Source organism: Gopherus flavomarginatus, chromosome 2, assembly GCF_025201925.1.
Source record: "Gopherus flavomarginatus isolate rGopFla2 chromosome 2, rGopFla2.mat.asm, whole genome shotgun sequence".
Classification (NCBI taxonomy): Eukaryota; Metazoa; Chordata; order Testudines; family Testudinidae; genus Gopherus; species Gopherus flavomarginatus.
Genome location: NC_066618.1, coordinates 12071676 through 12091669, shown reverse-complemented (window position 1 = coordinate 12091669; position 19994 = coordinate 12071676). Strand labels below are relative to the sequence as shown.

The 19994-nt window shown below is 45.6% G+C and overlaps 1 protein-coding gene and 1 long non-coding RNA gene across 3 annotated transcripts in view; one reads left to right on the top strand and one right to left on the bottom strand.

Moving 5' to 3' along the window:
* Positions 1 to 19994, top strand: part of LOC127045963 (uncharacterized) — a 593465-nt gene that overhangs the window by 172340 nt on the left and 401131 nt on the right. The gene's annotated exons all lie outside the window — the stretch shown is intronic.
* Positions 1 to 19994, bottom strand: part of CRHR2 (corticotropin releasing hormone receptor 2) — a 199314-nt gene that overhangs the window by 34131 nt on the left and 145189 nt on the right. For both annotated transcript variants that reach the window (XM_050942736.1, XM_050942737.1), the window contains one exon: positions 2956 to 3041. In XM_050942736.1, the coding sequence (XP_050798693.1) occupies positions 2956 to 3041 (86 nt within the window). The remainder of the gene's footprint in view (positions 1 to 2955; positions 3042 to 19994) is intronic.

Sequence of the window (19994 nt, the reverse complement as noted above, 5' to 3'; positions counted from 1 at the left end):
CGTCGGTTCTTTATCATCTTATACTTTGACTGTAAGCACATTGGGACAGGGGCTGTCTCTTTGGTGTATGTTTGTGCAGCATCTAGCACAATGCAGCTGGCTAGGGCCTCTAGATGCTACCACAATACCAATAAACAATATGAATATGGTGTATTCTTCAAGCTTAAGTGACTATTGGGGCAATACTATTAGATATTACTTGTATTGCAGTCAGCGGCGTATTATCGCCTAGGCCAACAAGGCCTAGGCCTAGGGTGGTAAATTTGCAGGGGCGGCAAATCCGCTCATGCCCCCTCCCCAACTCCGCCCCTTCCCCAAATCCCCGGCTGGCCTCGTCCCCCAGGTGCGCTGCGCTTCCCTCCTTCCTCCCAGGCTTGCTGCACGAAAGCGCTGGGAGGTAGGGAGAGGTGACTAGCGGCACTCGGAGGAGGTGGAGCAGAGGTGAGCTGGGGCCCCTGGGCGCGGGGAGTAACCCGGGGGGGCAGGAAATGCTCCCCACCCCAGCTCACCTCCGCTCCACCGCTGCCATCTCCTGTGTGCACTGCAACTCCCCTTCTCCCCCCTCTCTCCCAGGCTTGCTGCGCGAAAGCGCTGGGAGGGAGGGAGAAGTGAGTATCGGCGCGCTCGGGGGATAGCGGAGGTGACCTGGGGCCAGCGGGCGCGGGGAGTAACTTTTTTGGGGGGGCAGGGAACCGCTCCCTGCCCCAGCTCACCTTCACTCCACCTCCGTCATCCCCTGAGTGTGCCACAACTCCCCTTCTCCCCCCTCCCTCCCAGGCTTGCTGCAGGGGAGCGGAGGTGAGTTAGCGTGGGGGGGGGCAATTTTTTGTGGGCCTATCGGCGGCAAATTTGTTAATCCAACACTGATTGCAGTAGCATGTAGGAGCTCCAGTTATGGAGCAGGACCCCACTGGGTGCTGTAAAAACACAGAAGAAAAAGACAATCCCTGCTGCCGAAGTTCCAAGTGTAAGAAAAGAGACAACAGGCCCGTAATAATCATAGTACCTAGCTCTTACATAGTGCTTGTCACCAGTACATCTCAACGTGCTTTACAGAGGCAGTATCATTCTCTCTATTTTACAGATGGGGAAACGGAGGCACAAAGCAGCAAGGTGACTAGTCCAAAGTCACCCAGCAGGCCAGGCATAGCACCCAGGTCTCTTGAATCTTAGCCCAGTTCTCTCTCTACAGACAGACAGGGAGCACAAGGAAACAATGCTGGTCAGCATGCTAGGCAGTGGTCTCAATCCACAGCTGCCTAACCGTTTAAAAAGGGCAGTTCTGTTATGACATTACTACTGTGAAGTTTAAAAGATCAGGTGAAACATGAGGGACCCCGGTGCACTGCATGAGGCTTGCATGAAATGTAAATGGCTTTTTATTCAGCATGTGCAGAAGCAGCTTTGCAGCTTCTTGAAAACAGTTTGTGACAAAAATCAGATCATCACCACTTGTGCAGCGATAAAGCCAGTTAAGCTGGCTGGGAAAGTTTTTACATGCCCCACCCTTCACCCCAGGGAAAGCAAGGAGTGGAGATCTCAGTCTTTCTCCCCTTTTGGTTTTGGAACCATTGCATGAGACATGAGCAGGGAGAACAAAATTTTTTTCTACCATGGGTTTCATTTCTCAGTGAATGTGCAGAGGGGAATCGAAGCAAGAGCATCAGGCCAGTGCATTAATCTCACAGCTTACCCTGAAACCATGTTTCAAGGACAGAAGTCAAAGGAAAGCAGTGGACCAGACACTAAAGCCACATTACTCAGGCAAAGCTCCCTTTCAAGACACAAGCAGGCCAGTTTACAGACTTCAGGGTTCAGCGCTCAGCTTGGGAACCTGAGATTTCACACAGCAGTGACAGGTGACTTTGGGAGTCCCAGTTGTGTCTGCCATAAAACCCCTGCAGAGCTTGGGAGACCTGCATAACCATACGAGATCTCATTCTGTACTCTAAAGGTCCAGTCTTAGAAGGTGTTCAAGTCAGCATTTTCAGCAAGGTGCTTACGGTCTCTACATTGCCCCTTGTATGTGGATGTACAGTAATCTGTGGGCATGAACAGAAACATCTCTGTGTCTACCTACTTGATCCGTGGGCTCAAGACTATGACCCAATGCTGTACTCCTTGTTTCCCCGCAAATGCCTACTGCCTTCGCTGGAAATTTTGGAATGCAGAAAAGGGATCTGAATTTGTGCCTGCACATCAGCTATTTATTTGGCAGTCAAAGTATTATTACATGCACCCACAAAATTGTGTGCATAAGCGAAGAGGCAATTTGGTACAGGTTGCGCATTTCTACACTCATCAGTCAACTAAGATCCATAAATATTCTAGACCTCATTTTAGTGGATTACAGAAAAATGTCATTTGTATAGCTATTGTAATATATTTTGAAACCGGTAGTTAAATGCTCTCCTCCCATGAACCAATCATATTTTACTGGAGAGGAAAAAGTGGCCTTCTTGATGTATTACTTTTACACCAGACTGACCTAGCTCGTGACATTGGGCCAAATTCTGAAATAGGTACCTTTGCATATGTACAGTAGAGGCACATGAGCACCCTGAAGCATGTAAACAAGTCAGGAGATGCAACAGCGCATATCTATCTGCATATAAATCCCAGCTGGGTGCACCTGATTTCATCCATGCACATAACTGGAATGGGTGCAACAATGTATGCAAATTTCTGTAGATGCATTTTAAAAAAAAAACCCTGAAAATAACCTGCTCCATGAACAATGATATTGTGCTCTAGCGGGGCATGCCTAAAGTATAAGGAGATATAGTTACCAAGCCTAGGTGCACAACCCTAAAACACAAAGGCAGAACGTCGGGGCAAGCGGTGGAGTATGCAGTGTTTTAGGTGTCTAATTAATAAAACCCCACAGTGTACATACTGCATAGAGGAGGTCAAAACATTTCTTATAACAATTGTGAAAAGCATTCACCAACTTACCTGTATTGTATTGTTTCTGAAGTGGTTGAAGCTCTCAGTTTTGTCATTAAAATCCTAACAATGTTAAATAGAAATACAAAATTTATCTGGAAAAGGGAAAGGAAAAGAGCAATGAGCTAAAATTGGAGTTAAAAAATGAGATATACAGAGAAGAGACATCAATAGTCTTTTACAGTGAGTCTGATCCTCCTGAAGTCAATGGGAGTTTAGCCACTGACTTCAATGGGGCTGGGATTTCCCACATAATATCAGTGCATATGGAGTCTAGTCACTTTTGGACAGCAGAAGTAGGTGCCATCTGACAAGAGTTTGTGAAACCGACTGTGAGGCCATGAGTTCTTCCTGAGGCCATGCTGGTCCAACCCTCTCACGCCATCCAACCCCCAACAAACAGAACCATTCCAGCCAGCTGGGATGCCAGGAACTAGTCAGGAATCTGGATGGGAGGCTACAGAGCTATTTTCTAATCCTGTAAACTCTTCCTTCCCTTCACAAGCCTGCTTTCTGCAGGAGTATCATGTCTGAGCTTGATGCAGATCTGGAAACACCTAGAAATCAGGCCTGATAGGCCTTGGCTACACTGGGGCTTTACAGCGCTGCAACTTTCTTGCTCAGGGGTGTGAAAAAACACCCCTCTGAGCGCAGCAAGTTACAGCGCTGTAAAGCGCCAGTGTAAACACCGTCCCAGCGCTGGAAGCGCAGCTCCCAGCGCTGCAAGCTAATCCCCTCAGGGAGGTTGAGTACCTGCAGCGCTGGGAGAGCTCTCTCCCAGCGCTGGCGCTGCGACCACACTCGCACTTCAAAGCGCTGCCACGGGAGCTCGCCCGCGGCAGCGCTTTGGAGTTTCGAGTGTAGCCAAGTCCATACGTTTTCATACATATTAAGGGACTGCAAGCACTGCAGTATTTGGATTCAGAGTAAGAGACCAAGGACAATGCTGCAGTGACCTCATACAGGATGTACCTGAAAAGTAAAATATTAAACAACAAATCTTCCCAAAATATCAGTGCAAAGTGTTTATAGTGCTCCACTTTAGAAAGTTTTCAGCCAGCCACAAAATACAGTTTTCCTGATTTCGATCTCACTTATACAAGCTTTACACTGGTTCAACCCACAGACTCCAGTGGATTCAGTGGTTATTGTTGTGGTAGCTAGAAACCTCAGTGATGGACCAGGACCGTTGTGCTAGGTGTAATACAAGCACCGAACAAAAAGGCATCCTCTGAAGCATCAGAGATGGCCACAGCTAGGGATAGGGCACTGGTGGGGTGGACTGGTGATCTGAGATGGTACCGAAAAGTCTCTGTCTCGGGTATTTGGCTGGTTGTTTCTTGCTCACATGCTCAGGGTCAAACTGACCGCCATGTGTGGGGTCAGGAAGGAATTGTCCACCAGGTCAAATTGGTAGTGACCACGATGGGGTGGGTGAGTGGGGTGTGTGTGTTTCACCTTCCTTTACAGCATGGAGCACAGGTTGCTTACCAGGAGCATCTGGGTCTACCTTACTTAATCAATTCCATTACCATTGCAGTGGCCTCAGGTATTTGTGCACCTGAACCTCTGCATGTGGCACACACGAGTTTAGTCTCCTGCAGGATGTACTACTTTGGACTAATTTTGATTGTTGGATTTAGTGGGCGGGTGGTGTTGATGGCCTGTGAAAAACAGGAGGTCAGACTACATGATCTGTTGGTCTCTTCTGGCCAGGAACTCTATGACTATGACAGTCCCTGCCCCAGACAGCCTGCGACCCAAATATTAGACAAGAGACAACAGATGGATACAGACAGATAGACAAGGGAGCACAAGGAAACAATGAGACAGTCCTGGTTAGCGTCATGGGCAGTGATTTCAGCACACCAGCTGCCTAACCATCACCAAGTTTTTTGTAGGCGTCGAACAAAGGAGGTTTATGAAGGGATTTGAAAGATGACAAGCTAGTTTTGTGGATGTTTGTGAGTCCAGTAACATCAATAGGAGCTATAGGTGCTGAAAAATCTGGCCACTTACTTACTAGGCATTTACTTCGGTGCCTAAATATGGATTTAGGTGTCTAACCTCAGGCACCTACGTTTGTACTTTTTGGCCTGTGACTAGTCTAAGGTCAGCCAGCCAGTCAGCGGCAGAGTTGGGAACAGAACATAGGATTAGCGGCTCCTAGCCCCCCACTCTGCTCTAGCCACTAGACAGTCCTGTCTCCCTAAACCACGTGTGCAGTGGCAGAGTGTGGTGAGACCAAAATTCTTACCTCTTTCTGCTGGCAGCAACATTCAGTTTGTAGTGGCTGGGGGAAGCAATGATCAAACAACAGCTCAGGAAGGCCATACAGGCCTTATATGACTCTTCTTAGATCGTGATAATAATGAGATTGCGGGAGGACAATAATCAGATCACCTGTGCCCTCAGGAGCATACCACATGGATTGTTTTCCAAAGGAAATTGGACACTAAAGTCAAGCCTTTGCCTTTTAGGCATTGGCTTGCAATGGGGGTGGCTAAGAGACCCCCACACACACTCCAATGGGGGCTCAGGAAGGTGTTGTCTTGGAAGCACAATGTTTCTCAGGTATGCAAGGGAAGTTACCCACCCTGCTCAGTATATCATAGAATATCAGGGTTGGAAGGGACTTCAGGAGATCATCTAGCCCAACCCCCTTCTCAAAGCAGGACCCATCCCCAACTAATTGTTTTTGCCCCAGATCCCTATAGAGCCTCCTCAAGAATTGAACTCATAATCCTGGGTTTAAGCAGGCCAATGCTCAAACCACTGAGCCATCCCTCCCTCCATGTAAGGGGAGAGAGATGGGGCTTTGGCCCTGCCTCCTCCATGCTCCTTTTGGGGTGGCTAATTCTGCCAGTTTTGGTAGCGATGAGTGATGTAGTTAATGGCTGAGAATCCCATGTTTGTCTGCTAGCAGCTTGGTCCAAATTTGCCTTCTTGAATCTTGAGACCTGGTGTCACACCTAAGGAGGTCTCTCTGGAAACCTGACCCTCTTTCTCTTGTCCCACGCATCATACTACACCACGGAGGCTGGTTCTGCACATTTTTTGCACTGTCACAAGCATAAGGACTAGGATTTCACTCGGCCCCCTAATATGGTTGTGAAAGTGGGGAGGTTTTCAGGCACCACACGCAAGAGGCAGAACAAATCTGTCTTTTCACTGATGAAGCACATCTTGGTGATGTGAATTTATGAGCATTTTTATCCCTAAGGACTTATGTGGTCATGAACGTCAAGAATCTAGATTCAAGTCAAATCACAGAGTTGATCTTTATAACCAACTGGAAGCCAGTTTTACCCTCCAAAAATTAAAGATCTAGTTAATCTGTTCACTTTAGGTATTCACATAATAGCTAGATAAGCCCAAGCATGATCAATGAGGTCACCTGTGCATCTTAACCTTCCCAAAGGGCTAACTCTGCTAACATTATTGCATGGAAAATTCATCTGAATTCCCAAGAGTAGCATTTTGATATCTCACATAATGCTCACTTAACGTGCATCATTCATGAGGCTACCAGTCTTTTCAATGTCAGTTACCTCCTGCCCAATTTGTTATGAATAGTGTCCCACTTGCCCCATATACACTTGTCACACTATAGTCCTTGAAATGTGCCACCCAGCATGGGAAAAAGGGATGTGTTTCAAAGAACATCTTTAAACCAGCAACTCAGCTGTGATGCTCATTAATAGCTAGAAGTGAATCACAGATAATAGTCCATTCACGGATTGCAAAATGCCAAAAGCCTTAAAACTCTGCACACGGGAATGTGGCTGTAGGTAACAAAGGGATAAGTTCCTTATAAGATCCACTGATAGATCTCAGACGTCCAGGGCCGGCTCCAGGCACCAGCATCCCAAGCAGGTGCTTGGGGTGGCAATCTGCAAGGGGTGGCAGCCTGTGTATTTTTGCCACCCCAAGCAGTGCGCCGAATTGCTGCCGGACGGCAAGGGCAGTCCGTGTGCCGTTAGGGCGGCACGCATGTTTCCACGGCGGCAGCAATTCAGCGACAGCTTCTATATTCAGCTGCCCGCAGTGGCAATTCGGCTTTCTTTCTTTCCTCCTCCTTTTTCATTGGCAAAATGGTAACAAGGAGATGGGAAGGGAAGGAAAAAGGGGAGAAAGGATTTACAGACATCTATATGGCAACTTAACGATTGTATTATAGATGGGCAAAAAATTTCCATCAAAAACATTTTGTCAATTAAAAATACATAAAAATAACCTTTAGCCAAACACAAAAATATTTTGTGCTCCATTTTGCTTGGTCTGGTCTAGTTTTCAGTGTTCCAATTCCCCCAACCATGTATGCGTCAAAGACATCAGACTTGATGCCCCACTTGTCTTGTCCAATGCCTTTGTCCTGTGACATTACCCCCCAATGCTCATTGATCTGAGCCGGCCAGGACTTGTTCCATCCCTCTCCTTTTGTGACTGCGAGGAGCCAGGTTAGCATAATGAGAATGATTTTCTGGCTAAGGCAGGAGGCTGTTACTCAGGAGGTCAAGGTCCAGTTCCCAGCTCTGCCACAAACATTCTGTGTGTCCTTGAGCAACTCACTTCAACTCTCAGTGCCTAATTTCCCCATTTGTACACTAGAGCTATTTTTTTCTCCTATCGTTTGTCTGTCTTGTCTTTTTAGACTGTAGGCTCTTTGAAGCAGGGGACTGTCTTTCCTACATGTCTATACAGCGCCTAGCACAAAGGGGCCCTGACCTCAGTTGGGGTCTCTGGACATCACTATACTGAAAATAAATAATTGTTAGTATTCAGCAATCTTCTTAGCAAACTGGCAGGTTCATCATTGGGTGCCCGTGCTCCAACTTTGCGGACGTCAGCTCTTGCCACCTCGTATTTGGTGGCAGAGTCCTGCGCACCAGTTTGGAGTTGATCGTCACATACCAAACTGGTAGATATGCAGTTACATGCCACCATGCGTATCATCTCTGGATCCCTGCATCCGACCCCACTCCCTTGGCTCCCAGTTCTGAGCAATATTGCTCTTCCTCAGATCAGACAAGTAACTGGCAAGTAACTGGAGAAAGTACGCACCAACTAAAGCCTGCCGCTGCACAATAACCTTTTAAACCCACCACCAGCTGCATGTTTGCCATCATGTTGCCCATTATGATCTCATCTGCCATGCCAGAATATGAGAGTGGAAACACCCTGGCAAGAGGAGTGATATCTGTTAAAATCCCCAACCAGTCCCTTGTCACCGACCCTACAATCTGCCCACCTGGTTTTGACCTGTCCCATCGCCAGTGGTCCCTGCTAACAGGTTCTGAAGTGGGCAAGGTCACTGTGCAGCCAACCAGTACCACTGGGGCGTTCAGGACAGCCCTTTGTGCTGCTGCAGCACAACACAGACGATGATGCACATTGTCGAGGAATGTCTACTGACTAGGTTCAACGGTGGCCTAGAAGAACTGCATCACGCCACTGAAGATGCAATCGCTTGGCTAGATGACTATGCACATGCTTAATAAATAAATTAGTATTGATTACTATTATTGCATAGGTTATTCATGCAGAAATTAGACAGACTTTCAGAAACTGGAGTATTGTGTTCAGTTCTGGGTGCCACATTTCAGGAAAGATGTGGACAAATTGGAGAAAATCCAGAGAAAAGCAACAAAAATGATCAAAGGTCAAGAAAACATGACCTTTGAGGGAAGATTTAAAAATTGGATTTGTTTAGACAGGAGAAGAGAAGTCCCCCTGAGAGGGGACATGATAACAGTTTTCAAGTACATAAAAGATTGTTACAAGGAGGAGGGAGACAAATTGTTTTTCTTAACCTCTAAGGATAGGACAAGAAGCAATGGGCTTAAATTGCAACAAGGGTGGTTTAGGATGGACATTAGGAAAAAATTCCTAACTGTCAGGGTGGTTAAGCACTGGAATAAATTTCCTAGGGAGGTAGTGATATCTCCATCATTGGGGATTTTTAAGGGCCGGTTGGACAGACACCTGTCAGGGATGGTCTAGATAATACTTAGTCATGCCATGAGTGCAGGGGACTGGACTAGATGACCTCTCAAAGTCCCTTCCAGTTCTATGATTCTATGAAAGGCAATACCAAATTACGAATCCTGCATCACTACCCCAGCACAGTTAGTAGCTTGAGATCTCATAATTCATTCATGCGCCTTCTTCTTACCATCCTATTTGGAAGTTCTGAAATGAATTGTGAGGGATCCTACTGTGTAACCAACTTAGAGTTGGCACAGAATCCAAACCAGCCCCAATATTAACTTTCACAAATGAAAGAAAACAAACTACCACAGAGGATATAATCTCTAGTGAGTGTTGACTGGGGTGGGCATGTTTCTTTCCCTATTGGTAACAGATTAACAATGTATTCCTGCCTGTAGCATTTTTCATCTCTAACCCTGATCTGCTATAGCCACAAATCAAAATGTCTGACACAAGGGGGCAAAGGTGAGTGAGGGAATATCTTTTATTGGACCAACTTCTGTTGGTGAGAGAGAAAAACTTTCGAGCCACACAGAGCTCTTTTTTGGCTATAGAGCTTGTCTCTCTCACCAACAGAAGCTGATCCAATAAAAGATATTACCTCATCCATCTTGTCCGTCTAATATCCTGGGACCAACATGGCTACAACCAACTGAACCACACAACGTGGTGGGGGAATGATACTGCCTCTTATGTAGGCCATTTTATACATAAGTATTTTAAAGTTTAGTACTGTCAATATAAGGCTTTGTGATAAGCTGGAACAATAAGGAATGAGAATGGTGGGAATTCTTTTCAGAAATGCCCTGCAACTGTGATCCAGTGGCTGTCTGATACTGTACTTCCCTCACATAAAAGCAGCAAAGAGTCATCTGACGAAGTGGGTATTCACCCACGAAAGCTCATGCTCCAAAACGTCTGTTAGTCTATAAGGTGCCACAGGATTCTTTGCTGCTTTTACAGATCCAGACTAACACGGCTACCCCTCTGATACTTCCCTCACATAGAAGACCATATGTACCTGAGTGACACTTTAAACCTCCCCAAAAACCAACAGCTTCCAAACACAAAGTCACTCTGCCCCAAAAAGAGGCATGGAGAGAGGAAGCTCCTTCATTTCATTCAGCACATCAGAGTCTTTCATAAAAAACAACAACATAAGGCAAGCAACTGAGTAGTGACAAAATGTACAAAGTGCTTATATACAAATGTAAGAAGTCTAAATACTAAGATGGGTGAACAGGAGTGCCTGGCAGTAAATGAGGATTTTGATATAATAGGCATCATGGAAATTTGAAGGAATGAGGATAACCAGTGGGAAATGGTAATACCAAAGTATGAAATGTATGGGAATGAGAGTAGGTCATGTTGGTACATGAATGGCCCTATATGTAAAAGAAAGCATAGAGTAAAATGAGGCAAAAATCTTAAATGAAACAATCCGTGCCACAGAATTTCTACAGGAAGAAATTCCATGTTTGAATAAAAAGAGTATAGCAGTAGGAATATACTACTGAACACCTGACCAGCAGGGTAACAATGATTGTGAAATGCTCAAGGAGATTAGAGGGGCCACAAAAGCAGAAAGCACAACAATAATGGGTGATTTCAAGTTCCCTCATGTTGACTGGGTACATGTCACCTCTGGTCATAATACAGAAATAAAATTTATAGACACTGATAATGATTGCTTCTTGGTGCAGCTAGTCCTGGAACCCACCAGAGGAGAGGCAATTCTTGGTTTAGTCCTTAGTAGAGCACAGGATCTGGTCCAAGAGGTGAGTATAGCTGAATCGCGTGGTAATAGCGGCCATAATGTATTAAATTTATCATCCATGTAAGGGGGAAAAATACATTTAACTTTAAAAAAGGGAACTATGCAAAAATGAGGTTGTTTGTTTGATGGAAATTAGAAGGAGCCATCAGAAGGGTTAAATACCTGTAAGCAGCATGGGGACTATTTAAAAACACCGTAAGAGAGGCTCAAACTAAATGTATATCCCAAACCAGGAAAAACAATCAGAGGACCAAAAGAATGCCACCATGGCTAAACGGTGAAATAATGGATGCCCTGAGAGGCAAAAGGCATCTTTTAAAATTTGGAAGTCAAAACCTAGTGAGGATAATCAAAGGAGCACAGAGTCTGGCAGGTTAAATATAATAAGGCAGGACAAGAAAGAATTTGAGAAGCAACTTGCTAAAGACACAAAAACCAACTATAAGAATTGTTTAAAGTACATCAGAAGCAGGAAGCCTACCATACAGGCAGTGGGGTCACTGGACAACAAAGGTGCTAAAGAAGCACTTCTTAGTGTATACACAACATGTCTCAGGTGGCACGCGACCAGGATTCATCACCAAATTTGGTCCACTGGTTGGATCATTAGCTTCCCCGACCTGGGCTGGATACTGACGGGGAGCGCAACGTGAACGCTGATCCATGCCCCTGGAAGGAGTCCTCAAAGAAGACAAGGACATTGCAGAGACGTGAAATGAATTCTTTGTATCAGTCTTCACTGCAGAGAATGTGGGGGAGATTCCCACATCAGAGCTATTCTTTTTGGGTGACAAGTCTGTAGTACTGTCTCACGCTGATGTGTCAATAGAAGAGGTTTTACAACAAACTGATGAATTAAACTGTGATGTTGCCAGGACCAGACGGTATTGACCCAAGAGTTCTGAAGGAACTCAAATATCAAATACTTACTGTAGTATGTAATCTATTGTTGAAACAAGCCTCTGTACCAGATGACTTGACTGTAGCTAATACAGTAAAAGCTTTTTTATCCAGCATGTTAAGGGAAACGGGGGTGCTGGTAAGTGAAAAATTCCAGTTAACTGAGAGAGAGGGAGTTTGGGTGCTGGGGCGTGGGATCTGTGAGTCAATTTGGGTGCAGGAGAGGGCTCGGGGCAGGGGGCTGGGATGCGGAACGGGGTGTGGCCATGGGCTCTGGGAGGGAGTTAGAGTGTGGGAGGAGGCTCAGGGCAAGGGGTTGTGGTGCGGGAGGGGACTCGGGGTGCCGGATCTGGGGGATGCTTAATTGCTAAGACAAACAAGTTTGTCTACCCTTATGGGAGATGATTTTGCTGTTTCTTATTTATAATGTCACCTGAAAGTGAGAACAGGCGTTTGCATGGCATGTTTGTAGCCGACACTGCAAGGTATTTATATGCTAAACATCATATGCTCCTTCAGGCTGTTGGTATCACTAGGCATAACCCTAGGTAACTTGGGAGGGTGGAAGATCACGAGTGCCGATGAAGCCCTCCTGCTCAGGCCTCAATGAATCAATGTTCCTCCATGTTAGACACTTTGTGTAACCTAATGTACTAATAGCTGCAAAAATGTAGTGTTAGCAGTTAGTTTTCGGTTGTAACAGTCAGTTCTCTGCTGTAATACATTGAAGCTAGGCTAAAGCACGCTCAAGGCCGTTTTAAGATACAGTATACATGTCTCAGCAGCGGAGAGGGGGGAGGAAGGGGAAAGACAAAAGACTGAGTGAGAAAAGATACTGCAGTTGGATGGGAAGGGAGGGGAGAGTGAGAGATCAGCTAGTCCGCAAGAAAAAGTTCTCAAAAAGCAACTGAGATATAAAAGGAGGAAACTGCTTGTGTTAGGTGTGCATGATTTGAGGCGTTCGTCTCCTTGCACCACTTTGAGATCTCAAATAAACTTGGCTTGCTTCTCCACCCCGGTGTTTTTATTGGCGCGGCACACCGGGCGACGGACCACCCCGCTGTTGCTTGGCCTTGGGCACTATCTGTGCCGGCAACAAGGCTTTGGCCACTATTAGAGAGGACATGCTTTTATGCTGATGACGCTCGTTAAAAAAAATGCATTAATTAAATGTGTGACTCAACTCCTTGGAGGAGAATTGTATGTCTCCTGCTGTTTTACCCACATTCTGCCATATATTTCATGTTATCGCAGCCTCGCATGATGACCCAGCACGTTTGTTTTAAGAACACTTTCACTGCAGATTTGACAAAACGCAAAGAAGGAACCTATGTGAGATTTCTAAAGATAGCTACAGCACTCGACCCGAGGTTTAAGAATCTGAAGTGCCTTCCAAAATCTGAGAGGGACTAGGTGTGGCGAATACTTTCAGAAGTCATAAAAGATCAACACCCGATAAGGAAACTACAAAACCTGAACCACCAAAAAAGAAATCTTGATAGCATCTGACTTTGATGATGAAAATGAACATGCGTCGGTCTGCGCTGCTTTGGATCATTATTGAGCAGAACCTGTTATCAGCCTGTCCTCTGGAATGGTGGTTGAAGCATGAAGAGACATATGACTCTTTAACGCCACAGGCATGTAGCCGGTGTTGCTAGATATTTACAACAATGCCATGTGAATGCCTGTTCTCACTTTCAGATGACATTGTAAGCAAGATGTTCTCCCACAGTGAAATATACTTGTGGCCTCAGACATACAGACGCCATGCACCCCAGTGGAGATAGTACCCTGGAGTGTTAGCACAGCCCACTGTCATTTGAACTATAGGAATAACGCCATCAGCTATGGGTATATAGTGGACTTTATTCCAGCCAGTAGGAGACATAACAACACATTCAAAGCCAAAGTATTACTTTTGCAACTTGTTTACCTCATGTAACATACCAGATCCCCTATGGCCCTATGTAAATAATAATTGTGACAGAGGTTTCAACTTCTCTATGATAAAAATGGTTTAGTGTTAGATTTCTGAAGAATTATTTCCTTTCAGTGCCTACACATTCCAGTAATATTATAATTGCATGCGTTTCCCCCCTAGCATCCCATTCTTGATAGTTTATTTGGTGTAGATATCCATTCTGGTGCATTGTCATCTAATCATTTATGTCTCCAAACCCCCAAGCTCCTTTCTACCCAGAAATAATTATTCTAAATAGCTTAATTGCAAAAAATGTTCCTTGAAACCCTTTGGGGTGAAATCAATATTTGGATATTGTGCACACAATTTAATATATTTTCCTGGTTCATAGGATCTCCAGCTGTTTCTCTGTCCCAGGAGTATTGGTGTCATATGTTCTAATACAAAACTTGTTTGGTGACTTGGCACAAATTTGCTGCTTTGTAATAAGTAGTATTGGTAATATATGTTATTAATACATGTTTTATTTATTGCTGCAAAGCAGCTATTACCAGGAAGCACTTAGAGATTCTTGAGGGGAGGCACAGTAGAAGTTTAATAAAAATTGATAATTTCTTTGCAAACGGCCTTGCCAAAAATTTAAGAAGAAGGGAGGGAGAAGGACAGAGGAGCTTTAAAGACTTGAAGCAGCTACCGTGGATCAGAGAGAAAAAAGCCCAGTGATTCAAATGACGTAGAGTTGCAGCCCATGGCTGTGTAAGTGCAGTTCCGTTCTGCACAAAATCTGCTTCTCCAAACGTTGTGGCCTGCTGTATGTGGTGCCAAACAACTAAGCAAGCTGTGTCTTACAGCAAGTGACAGTAGAGCTCCTGGGATAGAGCGGCAGCAGCGCATTGCACTATGAACCTGCAAAGGAGTCTAGATATTCAACTGTGTGTAGAAGGCAGAGATTCATTTAATGCAAATGGGTCTCCAGGAGCCATTTTGTGCATACTCAAGTTTAGGCATCCATAAATCTAGGTACTTCCCCATTTTTTAATTTCAGTGGGACTGGCCTTCAGAAGTAAGGTCTGAGCTCTAAGTTGAGACAAGACATAATAAAGGATACCAGCCAGTACCAGTTATTGGGGTCATGGGGTCAGAAGGACAATGGTTAACAGTAACTTCAGGTAGTTGCACATGAGTTGCACTTGGAAAGGAAGTGAGGGTTGGGGCACCTCTTGGGATGCTGAACAGAACTGAGGCCTTGTCTACACCACAAAGTTGCAGCGCTGGTGAGGGAGTTATAGCGCTGCAACTTAGGAGGTGTACACATCTGCAGGGCATCACCAGCGCTGCAACTCCCTGTTTGCAGCGCTGGCCGTACACCCGTTAAAACTCGAGTGTAGAGGATCCAGCGCTGGTGATCCAGCACTGGTCATCAGGTGTAAACACTCACCAGCGTTTTTCTTGACCTCCGTGGAATAAACAGGTATCCCAGCATACCAGAGGAAGCCTCTCTGGTAATCAAGAAGGTCTCCTTCCCCGCGGTTTGCAGGGGGGTTCGGGGAACGCGACAGCAAACCGCGGGGAAGCAGGTCTCCTTCCCCGCGGTTTGCCCTCGCGTTCCCGTAACCCCCGTGCAAGCAGATCTCCTTCCCCGTGGTTTGCAGGGGGGTTCGGGGAACGCGACAGCACACCGCAGGGAAGGAGATCTGCTTGCACGGGGGTTAGGGGAACGCGAGAGCAAACCGCGAGGAAGGAGACCTGCTTGCACAGGGGTTCAAAAAACACTGGAGCAAACCGCTGGGAAGGAGACCTGCTTGCAGGGGGGTTCGGGGAACACCAGAGCAAACCGCAGGGAAGGAGACCTGCTTGCACGGGGGTTTGGGGAACGCGAGAACAAACCGCGGGAAGGAGACCTGCTTGGGGGGGGGTGTTTGGGGAACACTGGAGCAAACCGCGGGGAAGGAGACCTGCTTGGGGGGGGGTGTTCGGGGAACACTGGAGCAAACTGCGGGGAAGGAGACCTGCTTCCCCGCGGTTTGCTCTCGCGTTCCCCTAACCCCCCTTGAAGCCGCCCAACAGCGCTGCAGTCTGGCCACATCTAACACCACTTGCAGCGCTGGTTGCTGTAAGTGTGGCCACTCTGCAGCGCTGGCCCTATACAGCTGTACTAATACAGCTGTAACAACCAGCGCTGCAAAATTGTAGATGTAGACATACCCTTATTGCAGTAAGATTCAATCCACATCTTGTAGTAATGTCTCGGGGGCATCATTAACTTTTCTGGCCAAAGCTTTCCTTTTTGCACAGCCCTATTGTTAACCATGATTTGTCCTGAACCCCCTTGGGAAGGGGTTTCTTGGACTGAGCATCAGTGGAGCCAATAAAAGGGAAAAGTCTCTCATAGCCATGCTAAAGCATCTCTCCACATCCTCACTAGCTTCTACATCTCGCTGTATTTTTTCCTTGTGGGTGAGCTTTCCTGTTCACATCCACTCTCCCATTTCCCAGGCTGATGGTGTTAGATTGTCCAAGAGGGTCCACAATGAATAGGTCCCCACAGTGGTCTGGTTTGGAACTTCACCTCCCATTTCAACTTCCCCTTTGAATGAGATGCTAAACTCAATGTAACATTGTTTTGAAAATGTTTCTAGGATAGGAATATCACTGTACTTGATAGGAAAGAAAATGTGGCCTCAGTCTTCATAGCCCTGACACCTGCTGCTTGAAAATTATTCTTGCACTTTGTCTCCTTTTTAAAATATACAGTCACTTTGAGGAGAAGATTATGATTCATGATCTCCTTGGAAGAATTGTGCTTTCAGGACTGACTTAAAATCACTTAAGAACACACTTAGTTTTGAGAATGTATTTAAGTCCCCTGATTTTTAATGTGTTCTCCTGCATATGGATGCTTTTTTCTAAATCAGGGCTTAATTCAAGACTAGAGGTCCTCCTAAAAGATATGTTGAGTTCAACCAAAGTTACTGGTTCCAATTCAGGAATCATTGGCCAAAATTACATGGCCAGTGTTACATCAGAGGTCAGACTAGATGATCACAATGTTCCCTTCTGGATTTAAAATCTACGGGTGAAATCTTGACCTCACTGAAGTTAATGGGAATTTTGCTACTGACTTCAGCTGGGCTGGGATTTCCCTCCGTGACTCTGTGAAGATAGTACATCAGGTCAGAAAGGAGGGTTGAATGTCTTATCAGGACCCCATGTGGAAGAATGTCTTGAGGAGGAATTAGCGGAGGGTTGAATGTCTTATCAGGACCCCATGTGGAAGAATGTCTTGAGGAGGAATTAGCTGAGGGTTGAATACAGAAGACCCATCAAGGAGGTATAAAAGTAGGGGAAATGCATGAATTGCTTCAAGGCATTGTCTATGGCTGTGGCTCTCAACCTTTACAGACTTCTGTACCCCTTTCAGGAGTCTGATTTGTCTTACCTACCCCCGAGTTTCACCTCACTTGACAACTCCTTTCTTACAAAATCAGACATAAAAATACAAAAGTGTCACAGCTCACTAGTACTGAAAAATTGCTCATGTTCTCATTTTTGCCATATAATTATAAATCAGTTGGAATATAAATATTGTACTTACATTGCAGTATATAGCATATAGAGCAGCATAAACAAGTCGTTGTATGAAATTTTAGTTTGTACTGACTTGGCTAGTGCTTTTTATGTAGCCTGTTGTAAAACTACGCAAATCTCTAGATGAGTTGATGTACCTCCTGAAAGACCTCTGCATACCCCCAGGGGTATGTGTACCCCTGGTTGAGAACCACTGGTCTATGGTAGGGTTTGGCTTCTTTTGATTCCCTTCACCTCTATATACAGTTCAGCTACTTAGACCTCATATTTTTATCTTGCCTGCTGGAGAAATTAGGAATTTAAACTCCCTGTGAGAACATCTTGCCTGCCCCCTGCCAATCCAATCCTGGCAGCCACATTGACTAGATGGCCTCAAACACATCTTTTCCCATCTATAATTTGTATAATGGATCTTTAATAAAAAAAATCCTTTTACTTGCTATCTCTTCATTTGCATAAAATTTAAATATTAATCCATTTGCCGCTCTTTGCCATTTTATAAAATGCAGTAAAATCCACCCTATGGTTTAGTAACCCAAGCTGAATGCAAAGCAGTCATTTCATTATATACTGTCATCTTGACCTCACTGAACTAATATTCTGCCAGCTTCTTAATTCCCATTTTAATTGCCCTGCCACATTGCTTTGACATTATTCTTAGATGGAGCTCTTCATTACAAGAGTGCCCCTTTCAAAGCTTACATGCATCAGAGTGACTCCTTTTGGCTTCTAGCAGGATGTGGAATTATCTCCCAAGGGAAACAAGTCCCAGTGCTTCAATTATTTAAAACTGGATTAGATCAATTTCTGGAGAATATAGTGGAAAAATTCACTAGTACTGGCTAGGAGATAGAATAAACGGAACAAACAGTCATTTACCCTCTCTAACTTTTATTATATGCTTCAGAACATACACACTTGTCTCTGAGCATGAGAAACGCTGGACTGGAATGGCAGGGGTACTTCGGATTGGGACGGAGGTGCATCTGTCAAACTGTGTGGAGGATAGCAGGCCCCCAGCACTTGCTTGGGTCACGCCATTGCTTAAACAGGGACTTATCAGACCCCTGTGGTCAGCTTCATTGGGCAAAAACAATCTCAAATCAGATTTTTCCATCTCTTCCAGCTATTCAGCCTAAATTTTCATCCTCTTCATTTCATCCCATTATTCACAGCTATACAGAATTTCCTACTTCGTCCCTCCAGCGCCGCTTAGTCTCAAGCAGTGAAAAAACGTCCCAAAAAACCACTTATTTGAGATATTTCAGCACTCCCAGCCCTGGGCCTAACCACAAATCCCAGAGACCTGAGAGGAAGATGTAGGGGAAAGTTAACCAAACCTGATCGGCCTCTGAGTCTTTCGGGTTCAGTTTGAGATTTGTGACAGAGTTTGGGTCAGTTCAACTGTCCCTCACTTTAGAGCTAAATTTACCTCCACCTCACATATGTCTGCTGTTATCTCCGGGTTTATTCCGGTGCATTATTTACATATGACCTGCTGAATCCCCAAAACCTTTACTGATATTACATTAGTAGTGCATCACCCATCAGCAGTGTCCCAGATCAATATTTTCCTTTAGTTTTTCATTTTGCTTGTCCGCCTCATATTCAATTCTCAATAAAGAGGTAGGCTGGTAACTGAGCTGACCCCTTAATGCATATTAATGTAAAGGGAACGACTCACACCAATGCTTCATAACATGCAGGTGGTGACAGAAATGCAGTAGATTACAAATTCCTTTTTGATAGTGTCCTGCCTATAAAATATATAATCAGGAGACTTCAGAGGCACTGTCCAATCCATATGGAGCAGTGACACTCCTGTACAGAAGTTAATACAAAAATTACCATTAGTTACTATACTACGTTGTAGCTTGGTACAGGACCACCGAGAGGATTCAGCGGGCCTAGGGTCCTCGGCGGCGGGGGCCCCCGCTTTGGCGGTAATTCGGCGGCGGGAGGTCCTTCCGCTCTGGGACTCGCCGCCGAAGTCCCCCGAAGACCCACGGTAGCGGGCCCCCACCGCCGAATTACCGCCAAAGACCCAGCTCTTCGGTGGCAGGTCCTGGGGCGGAAGGACTCCCTGCCACGGGTCTTCGAGGCTCTTCAGCGGTGGGTCCCAGAGCGGAAGGACCCCCTGCTGCCGAATTGCCGACGACGACCCAGAGTGGAAGAAGCTCCGGGGCCCCTGAAGCGAGTGAAGGACCCCGCCCTAGAGGCCCCGAAAAACTCTTGTGGGGGCCCCTGCAGGGCGCGGGGCTTGTGGCAAATTGCCCCACTTGCCCTCGCCCCCCGGGCGGCCATGGCTTGGTAATGCTTTTCGTTCAAGAATTGCAAAGCCTTAAAATACATAATGCAACTGACTTCTATGCAGACAGTAGGGTGGGATGAAGACCAATATTTTTGTGGGGGAGAATTTGCCATTAAGCATGTACTGGCCCCTCTGTTGTTATCAACTCTTAATGTACATCCACATTCCACCTCCCCATGCATTAATAGTGATGGCCTAGGCAGATAACAGATTTTGCACCATGGTTCTATTAGGAAATGAGACTGTACAAAGAGGGCACCTTCTGCTTTAATAGACGTGCTCAGAATCATATTTGCTTACCATGGTGACTAAAGTAAGCATGCGTAACATTTTATTGCTATCGGTTTTGCAGGGTATGTGGTATGCACCTAGATGTGACCGAAAGCACCCCTGTATTCACACCCCACTGTAATAATATTGTACAAAATACACCTTGTGAGGTATCATTTGAAAATTAATAACTCACAGGATTTGAAAACCACTTCCCAGCCAGCTCTCCCCACGTGGTAGTCTTCACTGAAGTCCTGAGGGGTTAAAGAAGAGAGCTGGATTCTACT